The following is a 16,303-nucleotide window of genomic DNA, read 5'->3' as shown; positions in this document are numbered from 1 at the left end:
GTATTATGGTACATCAAAACGATGCTAGTGGTGCCATTTCATTCGCATTATGCTCCCATCTTTAGCAGAAATCCATTGATTTTTTTAAGTAAATGGTATTATAAAGGTTACTTTTAATATCCCATGGTTAAAGAATGTATTGTTCTTTTTAAAGATGAGTTTGAATAATTAGTAGGACGTGTATGTATTATCAATTTTTTTGAGCAAATGTTATCAGCCCCAGACTAATAAAAAAAATACATTGAATTTGACTAAAGAGAAAATTTTGATCTCCGGAGGATATTAATCTGAGGTTTCTACAGTTTAGCTCCTTGAAGCATTACTTTACAAAATTTTGAATTCCATTCCCTTCCATCAAAATACATACTTTTTTCCTTCCCGAATTCTTTGAAATGGAAACAGTTATGGAGCAAAAAGTTTTCTGACTTTGCCAATAATTCTTCTGCACACTGGGCACACCTTATTTTCCTCATCATAAATCCTGCAAAACAAACACATAATTAGATTTCTGAAGCTATCATTTAACACTGAGAAAGAGGGTAAAAAAATCACTTTGTTCCAACAATTACCTTTGAGCACAATCATAGCAGGTGGCACAATGTCCGCAAGGAACAAAGAAACAATTCCTTTGTTCATCATAACAAATTATACAAATCCTTGCATCATATAAATCCTCACCACTACTGCAACTTCCTGTTTCTACGTCATCTTCACACGTTCCATACGTTATCGGTATCACCTTTTCAGGGCGTAAAGGCTCAGTCTCAGACTCGGTTGTTGCCCTCGCATCCTCCCGATCACCGTTCTCGTCACCTAACTCCGTCAAGTACTTAAGAAGCAGCACAATTACAACCACCATCACGGCTGCAAGAAACCATTTATGAATTTCGGTTTACATTTTAGTCCATAACAAAATAGAGATTTTCCAATCCTTACTAAGTACTCACCTAGAATTGCAACATAAGTCGCTAAACGTGCAAAGAAACTAAGGGCGTAACACCATTCAACTTGATCATCCTGTATCAGATCATACGTTTAGTTGCGAGTTGAAGATTAAAGAAGCGATACGGAACCGGCAACCGAGGCTCACCTCGCTTGATAATATCATGAATCGAGAGTCGTCATGGTGGAGTTTTGGTAGATTCATTGCATTTAGAAGGGAGCACATCTTTATAGACTTTCTTTTCCTGTTACCTTCTTGTCCTTCTTCCTACTAGTATCTGCAGAAATATGCATGCTGCTGATTTGCACAATGATGAATCATTGAGAAAAAAAGAAGCTCGAAATACAAAATCAAGTGCTCGAAATGGTATAAAAAGCATTGGTTCATTTACAGAGAGAAAATGTACAACCAGGGTTGCCAGTGTAAATATGAAAACTTCATCTGTATTACCTCAAAAACACCATGAAAGAAACAGAGCTCAAGTGCAGATTCTTTGAGAAACAAAAGCTGCATTTTCCATTGAACATGACCTGATCTCTTCGAAAGGGTTTGAGAAATTATAAAGCTGGAGATTGTGCTGCAATCAAGGAAGGAAAATAGGACAGCCCTTTTCATAATCGATATTTAGACGGTGAAATTTAATGGAAAAAAAGATTGGTAGTTGTCCAAATCCACATGGTGCACACAACAAACACCTCAGACAAGGCATAACAGGTGAATGCACTGCCAAGTCTTTGAGCTTTGACTAGTAGGTTATACCTCATAAACAACGTTAATTTTAAGCATATATATTGAACGTTAGATTGAACTTTGAAAGGTAATTAAATTAAGTACTTTGAAAGGTAAATAAATTAAGTTCAGTTGTAGTTGATGAATTTGAAAAATTCTTTCTGATATCGTAGGAGAGAAAACTAGCCGGTAATAATCGACAACAAAGGCAGTTTTCCCCCTGCCTCTTGAACTATTGAAAGAGAAGATCGGATTTCTTGTACATAACAAAATATGATGGATGGGAGATAAATTTTAATAGTAAGGCTATACAACGCTCAACCTTGTTATGACTGCGACTTGATTAAAGACATGGTTATACTAACTCCATTGGAAAGACAATGGAGTTTTCTTTTGGTACAAAAGTGTCATAATTTGAACTCATACCATACACGAATCAGTATCATAAATGAATCCACAATTGACACCAATTCAATTACAAGATGACAAAAAAAATATTATCATTGATCATTTCAGTGGTTACTTAGCTCACAATTACAAATTACCAACTACCAAAATTCAGCATGGAATTACAAAACCTACGCTATAGTTACAGTTTTCCCCCCTTTTCGCTACAATGAAAATTCCTAATTTTAACTTGGTTCTTTTAAGAGCTTGCAGCCAGCCATCTTCCCCACATGTAAGCTACAATCCATTAAATAGAGAGGGAAGTTTCTAGGTTTGTTACATTCTAAAGTCTAAGATGCATAGCGTATTGTTTGCGAAACAAGCGGCAATCTTGACACCTTCCTTGTTCCAACAGACTTCAAATATTCCGCCATTGCCAGTGTATGTTTTCACAATCTTCCCTTCCTTCAAGGACCAGATGTGCATGGACTTATCAAGAGATCCACTGGCTAGATACTCCCTGTTTGGGCTAAATGCAACCGAATATACAGGGTCCCTAGAGGGTTAAATTAATAAACTCAGTTAAAAAAGAGTGCAATGCAGTTTAAATAGAAGAAAGGAATAAATAACAGCTTGATTAATTGCTCATTTCAGCATCAACAAGGCTAGTAGTGACCTTATGATGTATATAATTATATAAGTATTTGACTTCTGCCACCGATTAACTAGAAGAAACGAATAAATAACAGATTTGAGGGATGATACCTGTGTCCATTCAAGCTGTAGAGAAGTTTCCCTAGTTCCACATCCCACAGCTATACAGTGGATTTAAATGATGCACTACATAAAAACCAAAAGGATGAAGAGAATGTTAAACCGTGATTCATATAAGCTCAGGCGACATAGTCTACACATTACAAGCATTTCATTTATAATTAGTGTTCATCTTGAACGGCATCCTAAATTGGGATCAAATGACCGCCAATACAGGCTTTAGAAACAATGCCTCTGTCACAACCCACTTTTGTATTGCCTGAAATATCAATTAAAATTTTGAAAATTATCATCATCAAGTATGTACTGCAAAAAGAGGGAGAGAGAGAGTACACAAGTATAATGGTGATAAAACGTTGAGAGGAAAAGACAAATGTATAATTACAGATCTTTATCGACAAGTTCAAAGTTGAAAAGATTATATGTAGAGGATAGTATTTTGCTATTTGAGACAACTAAGTCGAGCGGGTCTATCAACTGACTTTAAATGTAAGACCTAATAAGAAGCATAACTTAGTTTTACCTTGCAAGAACTAGCTGCTGGTTAGGATTGTTCGTCCCTGGCCCAGTAGGACTCCATCTGATGGCATATATCTCCTGCAGAACAATTGTTCAAAATTCCCCCTAAAATTACAAATAAATGCACCCAGACATGCACAGACAAATTATATAAAAAAATTTGGAAGCCCAAAACTACCTTTGAATGCTCCCTCAGATCATGAACATACTTGTCCTGCTTCATAAACCATATCTGCATCAAGAGTTTCTATTAGTTGAAACATATAAGAAAAGAACAAAAACCAATATATAAAGCTGCAGCTACAAAAGAAACCCAGACAAAACACCAACAGAAATAAAGGTAAAATAATCCAAAAATGTAGCATGCTATTTTAAAATTAAATTATATGTATATATTTTTCCAAAACAGAAAACAACCAGACGAGGAACAACGAAACAAAAATTTATATCGTCATGAAGGATGCCTGCTAAGTAATGAAGAAAAGATAGCATATGTATAACCTTTGCAGTAATATCATCAGAACAAGAAGCCAATAGTGAACCTGTACGATCCCATTTGACACAATTTACTTCACCCTGAAAAGCAAAATGTTTGATATATAAAAAGAAGGCTAGAGATCAAATTTAATTCAAAAGCTTTACTTATCAAAATCCAAAATAAAACATTGTTTTTAGTTACGAATTAAAGTCCATTGGTTGCATTATTGAAGACATAAGGCTAGTTCATTGTTGTAAAAATTCCCTACCAATTTGTTTTGCAGAAAAGCAAAAGAGACGTTAGAAAATGAAATATTTAGCTCTTGAAACTCTCCTATGAAGGAGAAAAAGATTTTAGAATTTATAGAGACACAACCAAGATGTATAAACATGCATTTCACACAAAAAAGCTATGAGATGTATTAAGGATTTCCATATCATTTCATACAAGAGGGAAGATGGGGTTTGGAATTTCCAGATCAGGCTGAACCTTGATCGCACCTAAGTGTTATTAATTCTTTTTTTATCAGATGCAGGTAACAAAATTTAATCTAGAAATGGAAGGAAAAGAAAAAAGTGAGTTGGGGAAGAGATGAATTTTATATACAACCTACTAGCTGCATCAAGATTAGCATTAGTTAAAATCTAGAAGAACCAGGGTTAGGCATTTCATGGTCAGTTTGAATCTTTTTTGGATCCAACAGTTAGCCCACTTTTTTGACCAAAACTAACTAACCAACCAAGAAATTTATGAGATTGTTTTTTATAAGAAAGCGAGGCCTCGTTAAAACCCCTTCATAACCGTCAAAACACTAAAGTATCTCGGTGGACATTCGAAGGAGGAAAAGAGTGCCTCAAAATTTTATTACCATCAACCAATAAAAAACAATACAAAATGACCATTACAACAACACCACCTTACAGCAGAAATAAACCTCCTAGAAAAACCAAAAAAATACAAGCTCATTAAATTCCTATCTTAGCTAATTCATCCATCTCACAATTCACAACTCTATTGACACGTCTTTCAATAACATTCCTATCTACTACCAAAGTCCCAATTTCCTTCACTAGCAAAATAAGTAAAGTAGGACAAGAACCCGAAATCTTGATCCAATATAAGGCTTTGCCGCAATCACTCTCCAAAATAAGTCTTCCCCTTGAGTTCCAATTCGAATTCATGAAGTATAATAAACCAGATTTGATAGCCAACAGTTCTGCCAAAATTGGAGGGTTGGAACCAACACTTTTAGAAAAGGTCTCCAGCACCGTACCATCTTCATACCTTAGTAAACCACATATTCCCCTTTTAATCCAAAACTTATCCACAGCCCCATCAACATTTATCTTGAATAAACCCTTAGGAGGAGGGCATCAAGACAACGAGCTAGCGAAGGTTTATTATAACACATCCATGAATAAGCTAATGTAGGATTACCCACAAGACAGTAAAAAAGAATTGGGACAATAGGAAATTTCACCGAGAATCAAGAAACCAGTCTGTACCTTGTTAAGAAAAACAGTAGTGTGATGTATAGCTTCATTCCTTAAAAAATAATCTTATTTCTGTACTTCTAGACCGACCATAAAATTGCCCCTAGAATAAACAACAGAATTTTCGAGCGAGGCACCAGCAGCATCCAAACTGAAACTAGAGCAGCTGGACTTTCTGGAACAGCAAAAAGAACATCCCACATCTTCAAAAAAATGGACTATAATTTCCAAACTATCGAGCAAGACACAAACAAATGAGAAACCGTTTTCAGATCGAAACTACACAGAGGGCATAGATTATCCATGATCCCAGAGCCTCTACGTTTCAGCAGCTAACTTTAACTCCTACCTTCATACGAAAAAACCTGACAGACAAAAACTTCCACCCGAGGATGAGTCACCCCAAGCCAAATAAGGTTTGACCAAGTTAAATCCACATTTTTCTTTTTCATTTAATAATTTTAAACAAGATATAATGGAATAAGTGCCTTCTCTATTTCCTGTCCTAACATAAGTGTCTTCCATGGAAACATCAACATAAAAATTGCAAAGAATATAATTTAATTCGAGCCAAAACTCCAACTCCCAGTCTGCAAGATTTCTTCTCATCTGGATGTCCCAAAACCATCCTGACTGACTTTATTTTCTGAAATTAGAAATTCTTCCCCATTTTTTTAACAGAAAGAACATACATCCTTAGAAAGCAGTCTTTTAAAGGCATACTCCTTACCCAAACATCATGCCAACCCATTTACTCACTTTTTAACGAAAATAATTTCTAAGATAATCCCCAAAATCACCCTTAGCCAAACAACTTTTAACCATCCCTTTCCAAATCCAAGAAGCTTTAGAAAAATCTGATCTCTTGACTGAAATAGCCTTCGAATCTACATTGTTCTTGTTGCAAATCCCCCTTTTCCACCACGAATTAGATTCGCTTGCAAATATCCACTACCATTTGCCCAAGAACGCTTTATTTAACAAATTAAGATCAGTAATCCCTAAATTGCCTATATCCTTAGTCTTAGAAACAGACGACCAATTGACCAATGTATCTTTATCTTATAATTCGAATCTCCCTATAAAAAATTTGCATAATCAAATTCATTTTTGATAAGACATAAGATGACAACCTGAAAATAAACAAAAAAAATAAATTGGTAGTAAGCATAAAACTGATTTAATCAATAACACCCTCCTCGCAAGAGAAAGGGAAACTGCTTTCCAACCCGATAACTTCTCATAGAACCTCCGAATAACCGGTTCTCAGAGAGCCATCGAACTCTCGCTTGCTCCAACGGGTAGCCCTAAATAATCTGACAGAAGAGAAAGCACTAAACAACCAATCGAATCAACCCACTCATTCAAAACAGTAGCATCCACATTAATACAAAATTCTACTTTTGGACATGTTTAATTGCATCCCAAACATCAGCTCAAACAACGAGAGAACCCTAAACACATTCTTTAATTCCCCATCCTCTGCATTACAAAAAATGATAAGGTCGTCAACAAACTGTAAATGTGGCATCATAAAGGAATTAACTGAGTCGCCATTCTTGAAAACCCTAAAAACCCAACATTAACCGCCTTAGCCAGCATTAAACTCAACACCTCTCCCACCAAATTGAATAGCATCAAAGACAATGAACAAACTTGAAAAAGACCTCTAGCAATCGAAAACTCCTCCGAATGAGACCCATTCACTAAAATAGAGATAAATGCTGAAGATATACATGATTTTATCCAATAACACCACCTTTGTCTAAAACCTATATATTCCATTATTTTCAACAAAAAAATTCAATTTACCGAATCATAAGCTCTTTTGAAGTCAACCTTAAAAACAATACATTTTCGACCTTTCTTCCTCCAATAGTAAATTCCTTCGTTTGCAATCAGCGAATAATCCAGTATTTGCCTTCTAAAAATAAAAGCAAACTAAGAAGGTCCAATTATCGAATCGATGCACACCCTTAACCTTCTCGACAACACCTTGGACAAAATCTTGTAGAGTCCTCTGACCAAATTAATAGGCATGTAGTCTTCCACACTAACCGAATTTACCTTCTTGAGGATGAGGGTTATAAAAGAATGGTTAACTCCATTTTCCCATTGTTTCCGTCTAAAAAAGTCTTTAAAAAACTTACAATACCATCTTTTAATTATGGCTAGAACTTCTTAAAGAAACACATATTCAAGCCATCTGGACCAAGGGATTTATTGTTGTCGGTAGAGGCAATAGCCTCCTAAATCTTTTCCTTTGTAAACTGATTCTTCAAAAAAGTTCCTTGTGCCTTAAACAATATAGAGAAATTCACGTCCATATCCTCCACCTCAATCGTATTATCCAGATTGTATGCCTTTTTTAAAAAAACACCACACAAACTTTTATTTTCCCAGGGTCCGAAATCAACTTATCATCAACCTTCAAATATTTGATAAAATTCAATCTCCCTCTATTCGTCGCACAATGATGAAAAAATCTAGAATTTCTATCACCATCCAAAAACCACTTAACTATAGACGTTTGAAACCAAATATGCTCATCCTTCCTATATAACTTCTAAAGCTCCTTTCTAGCTTTAGCAACATCTTTGATTGTAAATATGGAGGACCCCTGCTATATAGTTTCCATATCATGGATGGAGCGTTTCAGGTTAAAAATTAAGCCAGTTAGCTCAAGGTGTCTATTTTTTGCCCATTTTTTATAGCTGCTTTAGACCCCTTTAAAACACTGAAAATTCTTTTTTTCCTATCTCCCTTTTGAAGTTTCTTCAGTTCATGTTCCATCATTTCTTTAAAATTGTCTTCATCTATCAGATAGTTGAAGAGTCTAAAAGTCTTAGTTCCCCAATTCACCCTGCTGATAGAAACCAAGGATCGACCAGAAACCTATCCAACCTGGCAAAGGTCAAAGACTCCATATTATTGCTCCAAGTAAAACTACCTCCAACCAAAAGAAGATCGTTTAGATTAGCTTGATGATTGAATTCACTGAATACTCTCACTGAAAAACCCATTCTGATGACCACCCAATTTCTCTTCCTTTGATAAATAGGCGATAAATTCACCCCCAAACAAATTGGACAATCTAGCTGAACAACAAAAGAGAGAAGATCACTAAAAAAAACACATCATTTTCTGTGTCTACTATCGGTCCATACACATTAATAAGACAAATCAGACCTAAATATGCCTTTAGATTGCCAATAATATCCATAAACCTACTGTATAAATATTTATAGTGCAGATTAAACACCTCATCATCCCACAATATAACTAAACCTCTCGCTGCCCCTTCTGCTGGAGACCAGAAGCAACCCTGTAATAGATTTCCTCCAAGCCTTCTAACAAGAATTTGTTTCATCGAATCCACTATCGATTCTTGAATAAATAATAAAGATGGCTTCTTTTCCAATATCAAATTCCTCATCACTCTTAACTTCTCATTCCTTCCAAGACCTTTTATATTCCACGATATTATAGCTAACTTTTACATTATAAATTAAATAAAAAGATACCTATTCACCCGTGGGCCTTAATTCTCTTCCCCTATACCCTTCAATTTCTCTTTAGCAGTAATATTTTTAACCAAGGTTTTTTCCCCTGTGCCCAATAAATTGCTAGCATTCCAAAGAGCATTCACCTTGTTCTTCTCCTCCGACCTACGTGGGGAAGCTCAAGAGGAAGACTGATCTTCATCACTCATGACGCTTTTTCATCTAGATCTATAATATACCCTCCTGAAGAATCTGTTATCTCTCATTCCTTCTGAGACACAACTTCATGTGTTGTGCCTACGATTTGAGTTAGAATGAGAAAACTGAGAAGAAATATGCTTATGAGAAATTGTGTTAATCTCTTCCAAGCCTTTAGTTTCCTTTGAAAATGGCCCAGACACACTGTGATTATCCTCTCTCATTCCAGGTGGTTTTAAAGAGCTATGCCTTATTCTCAACCCAATTTGAGAACCACTTTTCCCATACTGTTTCAAACCATTCTGATCAAACCCATCATCAGAAACAAACCTGATGCCCCACAAAGGTTTTAATAGGTTGTGTTTCTCCAATCTTGAAACATATATCATATTGTAATTAAAACTTGTTGCGAATGAAACATTATTCCGCCAATCAATATCAAGGTTAGACCTAAGAGGTAAAAAAGATTAAACTCAAGGAAATGAATATGGGCTATGCAACCAAAAACCAAAGATTAAAGTTTATTCCAATGGTCCACCTATGTGAAATTTAAACTGATGTTTCCATTCCTCTGCCTTGACATCACACATAATTGTCGTTTTATCACAGCTTCCCATAAGAAGATAATTTCCTTTTTGTTCCACTTTATAGAAAATATAGGTCCTTTGTATTTACTCAATGCATCACTTACTTCACCTAAACTAAGAAAGAATTGGGTGACAGAGAGAGAAAATGTGTCAAGGATGATGAAGTGTAGAATTCTCACAATCAGTCCAAAATAGCAATGTAATTATAAATAGCTAAAAGTATAACAAGTTCAGTTAAAAATACAAATAAACATTTATTTTAGCAGGGTAATTAGCTATTAATTTAATAAAAGAGAATTATCGAGCACCAAAAAGCACATGGAAAAACTGAGTTAGTATATCTGAATAGTCTCAAAGTCTCGTTTAACAAATAGATTTGTGGCCTTTAATTTCATGATATAAAATAGAACAAATAAAGTAACCTGACTAACCATTTGTAGTCCAAATCCTTACTTGGCCATCATATGAACATGTTACGAGTAATGTCCCCTCACCCTGAATACACAGGAAAAAGGAATCATACTTATTCTATATTGAAAAAAATGATCATAAGATAAGCAAGTACATAAAGTTCAATTTATAGAATTTCCAATAAGTTCAGTCACTGCACAAGAACAATTAAAAAGACACTTTAAACAACAATGTAGAATAACGATCAAAAGGCAATCATTTATAGTTTACTCTGCCATTTCTAGAATTTCCAATTAAGTGTACTTATTGAGAATACCAATTAAAGATACACACTTTATATATAAATAATTGCTTCTTACAGAAAAAGACACCATTGCAGAGTAAAAGTTTTGCATTAGTTGAAATCCTTATGAGCCAAACATCAAACTAGTAGAATTACATGGTCAACTACTGGTGCACATAGGGGACTTGGATGGTCAGATGTATCCGGCATCAAGGAGATCCTTCAACTGTTTGTGCATCTCCTCTAACTCAAGTGAAGCCATTCGATAAGGGGTTTGAGAGGGTGGCTCCACATTCGGCATAAACTCAATCTTGTGATCTAGATCGCTCTTTGGAGGCAACTCGGTAGACATCACATCTTTAAATTATCCTAAAGCGTGACTCACCACATTGGGAATTCTTTGGTTGTGGCTGGGTTCTCACACACCAAGACAGCCAAGAAGGTCGGCTCCTCCTTGCGCACCACCTTCGAGAATTGAATTGCGGACAAAACTTTGGCCCCTACTCTGGACCCTCAATTTACTGGAATAATGCATTGTTGCTTTGGATCCAGGATGCACAAATAATCGACAAAAGGAATAGGGAACACATTGATTCAGTCCAAGAAACTTAACCCAAGCACAAAGTCGAAGTCATCAAGAGGAATCATCTTGATGGCTTCCCTATAGGACCAACCTCCAACGATTACCTCAATTCCCTTCGTGACTCCCGCAATTAAAACTTATTCGGCGTTCACAGTTTTGATGGAACCACCTTTCTTCTCCACATGAAGGCCAAGTCTTTTGTCAAATTATTCGGACATGAATAACTCTGAGACACAAGTGTCCACTAGTGCACTCAATTTCTGACCAGCAACGTTGATGTCAACGAACATCAACCTCTTCTTCTTTCGACCCTTATTAACCTCCATGGTGCTAAGGATGAAGCCAAGCTTAAGAGTCCTACTCTCTTCCCCATCTTTCTCCTTGATGGCTGAGAGTTTATTCTTCTGCGGACAGTCCCTCGCCAAATGCCCTTGGCTCTTGTAGTTGTAACATTGGATAATCTGCTTGTCTTTCTTATCAAAGTGCTTACCATTCGATGGCTTGCCAGTGCCACTCGAATCTTTGTCAGATTTGAATGCCTTGTCCCTATCACCACTATTACCTCGAAACTTTGGCATCAATTTAGAGTTCACTTTCTTGATGCCAATCTCAATGATTGAATCGACCGTTGTCAAGGCAATCGAGAGCTCCTTAACACCTCGTCGCCATGGTTTCAACCTATCCATGAAGATGAAGAACTCGTCTTTCTTACTCAAACTCGGGACTTGGAGACTTAGTTCGACAAACTTTCGAACATGCTCCCTCAAAGACCCTTCCTGCTTAGATGCCTTAACTTGGATCGCGCCTCCTCTTCAGCATACTCCGGGTAGAATTGTTCCTTGAATTCAGCTTGGAACTTGTCCCAGATCTCGATGGCAGCGTTCCTACACTTCACATCGTTGCATCTACGTCACCACCACATGAGGGCAACCTCCGATAAGTAAACACTAGTGATGCTTACTTTCTTGGCATCCTTCATGATGCCTATGGCTGCAAAGTATTGGTCCAACCCCCAAAGAAAATTCTCGACATTCTGGGCGGACCTTGTCTCTTTGAACTTCTCTGGCTTAGGGATGTCACCCAAAGCTTTGGGAGCAACAATGGCTACGTTATTCCCGAATACAGCTTTGCACACCAGCAACTCGACCTCCCTTTTTAGCCCTGCCACCTCAGAGTCGGAACCATTGCTTCCTCGACTTCCTTCCTTAAAGCCACCACCATGGCTTTCAAGGGATCACCTCAATCAGTCGTCTTCACATCCAACTTATTTAATGTCTCTTAAACCTCATTCTTGATACTTTTCAAGGACTCCAACTTGCCGAGATCCAATGATATCAGCCTTTCAAGGTCTACAGACTCCAACATGTCCAGCACTTCCTTGGCTTCCATCATGGAACCCTCGAGCCTGGCAACCTTCTCCTAGATGGACATGAGAACATCTTTCGATAGTGCTCTATTCTTTCCAGCATTGCAGGTTTCATTCCCATCGGAACCTGTTGTCTCGCCATGTTGTGGTGTCATCTCGAACCAATAAAAATCAACAAAAATAAGCTCTGATACCACTTGTCACAGGAATAGACTGCTGCTAGCAAGCTCGTGCAGATTTAGTCGATTTCTTGCTTGCAGCAGTCTAACCCCGTGACACATGGTTCCACTGAATTATATATTATAATTTATTTTAATATTTTAATACAAAAATCCTTAAAGTATAATTTATTATTTTTAATAATTTATTTTAATTATTTAAAATAAATAAAATTCATAATTTATATATTAAAATATTAATAGCGAGTTATATAAAATATATTTTTATTATAATTATATTTTTTATTTATATTTTTTATAGTTTTATTATAATTTAAATTGATATAATTCATATATAATAATATTTTTTTAATTTTATTATAGTTTAAATTGATATAATCCTATATAAGTGTAAACATAATTTAAATGTTATATTATAGTTTACAACATAATGTCTAAAATGGACATTTTATCTTTTTAAACTCATGTTTTAACAGTAATCTCAAATAATTAAATTTTAAACTGTACTTTTGAACAACACTGTTAAAAGTTTGTTTCTCCGGTACTTTTAAAAGTTACTTTTCAAAAGTAATACCAAATTAATATTTGTTAGTTTTATCTAATAAAACGATATCGTTTTGAGCTTTTCTAGGCTCCAAAATAATCAAATCAAAATGACATCGTTTTTGTGCGACTTCCACATCAGCAATCGTCGACTATGTCACCGTAATCATCAGCCACGTTAAGTGGTATAATTGAGGTGAAAATTAAAGTTTAGTGTTATAATTAATAAAATTATAAGTTTAGTAGTATAAACCAATTAACAGATAAAGTTGAGTGGTATCTAATGTAGTTTACCTATATTTAAATTGGGCTGTGTTTCCTTTTTAACTCTTATTTTTGAATTGTAGAATATCCCGCTCATTCTCTAATTTTAAAATCTCTTTCAAACGTCTCTTTCCATTACAATAGCAGCGCCACAAAGAAAATTAATAAAAAAGGAAAGAAAGAAGGAAAAGAAATCCGAAGCAGCAAAGCTGAAGTAGAAAGAAAGCAATGGCGACAAACATCGGTATGATGGATGGGGCTTACTTCGTCGGCAGATCTGAGATTCTTTCTTGGATCAACACCACTCTCCATCTCAATCTCTCCAAAGTCGAAGAGGTTTCTTTCTCCTCCCTTTATGTCGTTAATCTTTCCATTTTTAATTGTATAAATCAATAAACTTTTTGATTTTATTGAAATGATTTGTGTTTTCAGGCATGTTCTGGCGCCGTTCATTGCCAGATGATGGATGCGGTTCATCCAGGGATGGTACCGATGCACAAAGTCAATTTTGATGCCAAGAACGAATACGAGATGATACAAAACTATAAAGTTCTCCAAGATGTCTTTAACAAACTCAAAATCACCAAGGTTTTTAACTTTATCTTAATTCTTCAAGGATTTCTTCTTTTGATTTCCTGGTTTTGATTTTTTTTAATAAATTCTTTTTTTCATTGTTTTAGCATATTGAGGTGAGCAAGTTGGTGAAAGGAAGGCCGCTTGATAATCTGGAGTTCATGCAATGGATGAAAAGATACTGTGATTCGGTTAATGGAGGCGGGCTAAATAAGTAAACTTCTTTTAAACCTTAATTTTCTTTGTAATTAGTGTGGTTCTTTTTTTATTATTTGAAAAGTTAATTAGTTTGATTCCAGTCTGATGATTTTTCTCTATAAGCAAAAATATGGTTTCTTTTTCCTATTTAATTCAGGTTAACTAAAGTATTAAAATTTTAGGAATTTTGGCTAACATTAATTGTTTTATATGAATTTAAAACCAAATTCTATGTTAGAATTTGGCATTGTTTGCATGAACCTAGCGACCTTAGTGGTTAAAGAATTGTTGTTATTCCTTGAGGACCAAGTTTGAGCATGTAGGGGTGTTTGAGCACTCAAATGGTTGAGAATATTTGAATAATTTTACTTCCTTGTATTTATCTCATACTAATAAAAAAGGAATTTGGCATTGTTTTTTATTCATCTGTCTTACATCACTATTATGACAGATTGTATAGTTTTCCACATTTGAGAGTTTCAACCTGCTTGTATTAAAGGTTTTGCCAGCATGTGATACTGTCAATCTAGCCTTAATTTTGGTATGTTCATTATACATAATTGAAATTCATGGAACTGGTTGATTTATTGGTGAATGGTTTCTCGAATTTGATGCCGACAATTAATTTGGCCTGAGCTTTAGTATATTCATAATTCATAATTGATTTTCATGAAACTGGTTGTTTTACTTAGTGAATGGTTTGCCGCATTTGAAACTGACAATTAGGCCTGAGCTTTAGTATCTATACTAATAATTCATAATTGAATTATGAATGGTTCACTTTCTGGTGGTGTTCTACTTTTTGAATTAAAAGAAATGAAAAGAACCATGAGTGGTTTTTGCCGTTGTCATATGCAGTTACAATCCACTAGAAAGGAGAGAGGCTTCTAAAGGAGGAAGAGAAACAGGCAAGAAATCAGCTCCTCAACAATCCTCAACCAAGGGTTTAAGTGCTGCTCCTAGACCTTCATCTTCTCATGCTCGAAGGAACAGCAATGACGTTCCATCATCTGCACACCTTTCTAATCAATCAGAAAAGGCATCATCCAAACCATCTACATCAATGGCTGCTTATGATGAACAAGTACTTAATATTCGTTGAGCAAATTGATAATTTTATTTTTTTAAGAATTAAGAAGAATCTGATGTCTTCTCCTGCACAATGTAGATCACCGCTTTGAAGCTATCTGTCGATAGTCTTGAGAAAGAGAGGGATTTCTACTTTGCAAAGTTGAGAGATATTGAGATTCTCTGCCAGACTCCTGAAATCGAAGACTCTCCGGTACTCTCTTTCAACATTCTGATTTATATTAGGAAAATGTTATTTGTGGTAAGATAGTTGTTGAAGTTGATTGTTTAAATGTTTCACTCTATATGTTATTACAGATTGTTGCAGCTATCCAAAAGATTTTATATGCTACAGATGGTGATGCATCAGTTGTGTCCGAAGCTCAAGCCATGGTGGCACTTCACTCCAAGGAAGCGGGGACTTTGAGTCCAATTGCTGAGGCATCGGAAGAGAAATCCACTTGTGAAATTCAAAAGAGGAAAAACATTTTGAACTCTGATGTAGATGCAGCTGGAATCATAACATTGTCTCCAAGGCAAAGGCTTTCCGATGCTTCTGATGTTCACTGCAGTGGGTCACCTCTTATGACTTACTGATCTGCTTGACAATACAGTTTTGTCAAATATAGTTACAGTTTTATATGTTGTTTTTGTAGTCGAACTAGGGTTGTCCAGGACTGTTAAGGACAGGATGTCATCCGGCTTGTCAGCATAGTCTGTTTGGATCATGTTGTGTATTTGGAAGGTGAAAGAATACCGTGCTATTATATTCATATCCATTCTGCTTCAGTAGCTAAGGGTTCTGCAGCAAAAAAAGAAAATTTGGAATGATATATGCACCTTGGTTCAGCTTCTCTTTTTGCTTATTTTTGTTATGGGAGTATGAACGATTAGTTTCTTTTTACTGTCTAATTATAGTTTTCATGATTTTAAAGTCTACAATTTCTTTAGTTTTGCATTCTTAATGGTTTCCCCTGCGAGTACATAATGTGCCTAACTATTCTGAGGGGTGCACTGGATTTGCAGCATATGTGTAGAATGATTGGTTTTGACAAGATAGACTTATCCAAATACACTCATGGCCTCCGTCTAAGCTACCATTGCCTCTATTGTAGGCTTTGCTACCACCTCTCCAATGTTGCTGGCGCAGCCTCCCACATTGGCATTGGCGGCAAAAGCGCCCAGATAATGCTACAGGGATTGTTTAATTCCCAATCTAACGTG

The 16,303-nt window shown here is 35.8% G+C and overlaps 2 protein-coding genes across 2 annotated transcripts; one reads left to right on the top strand and one right to left on the bottom strand.

Annotated features, from left to right (window-relative positions):
• Nucleotides 1-333: 333 nt before the first annotated feature.
• Nucleotides 334-1,498, bottom strand: LOC120195403 (E3 ubiquitin-protein ligase APD2-like). The gene is made up of 5 exons (XM_039197441.1): nucleotides 1,394-1,498; nucleotides 1,091-1,220; nucleotides 948-1,017; nucleotides 570-864; nucleotides 334-481 (listed from the first exon to the last, which is right to left on the bottom strand). The coding sequence occupies exons 2-5, from the start codon at nucleotides 1,166-1,168 to the stop codon at nucleotides 403-405; spliced, it is 522 nt and encodes a 173-aa protein (XP_039053372.1). The 5' UTR covers nucleotides 1,169-1,220; nucleotides 1,394-1,498; the 3' UTR covers nucleotides 334-402.
• Nucleotides 1,499-13,412: 11,914 nt separating this feature from the next.
• Nucleotides 13,413-15,902, top strand: LOC120195405 (microtubule-associated protein RP/EB family member 1C-like). Its single transcript, XM_039197442.1, has 6 exons — nucleotides 13,413-13,576; nucleotides 13,673-13,828; nucleotides 13,921-14,027; nucleotides 14,870-15,095; nucleotides 15,180-15,293; nucleotides 15,398-15,902. Exons 1-6 carry the CDS (start codon nucleotides 13,469-13,471, stop codon nucleotides 15,674-15,676), a joined length of 990 nt encoding a protein of 329 aa, XP_039053373.1. The 5' UTR covers nucleotides 13,413-13,468; the 3' UTR covers nucleotides 15,677-15,902.
• The last annotated feature ends 401 nt before the right edge of the window (nucleotides 15,903-16,303 follow it).

The sequence above is a fragment of the Hibiscus syriacus genome, unplaced genomic scaffold, assembly GCF_006381635.1.
Source record: "Hibiscus syriacus cultivar Baekdansim isolate YM2019G1 unplaced genomic scaffold, ASM638163v2 tig00117012_pilon, whole genome shotgun sequence".
In the NCBI taxonomy this organism is placed as follows: domain Eukaryota; kingdom Viridiplantae; phylum Streptophyta; class Magnoliopsida; order Malvales; family Malvaceae; genus Hibiscus; species Hibiscus syriacus.
The sequence above is the reverse complement of the archived record's forward strand: the minus strand, read 5'-3'. Positions and strand labels throughout refer to the sequence as shown.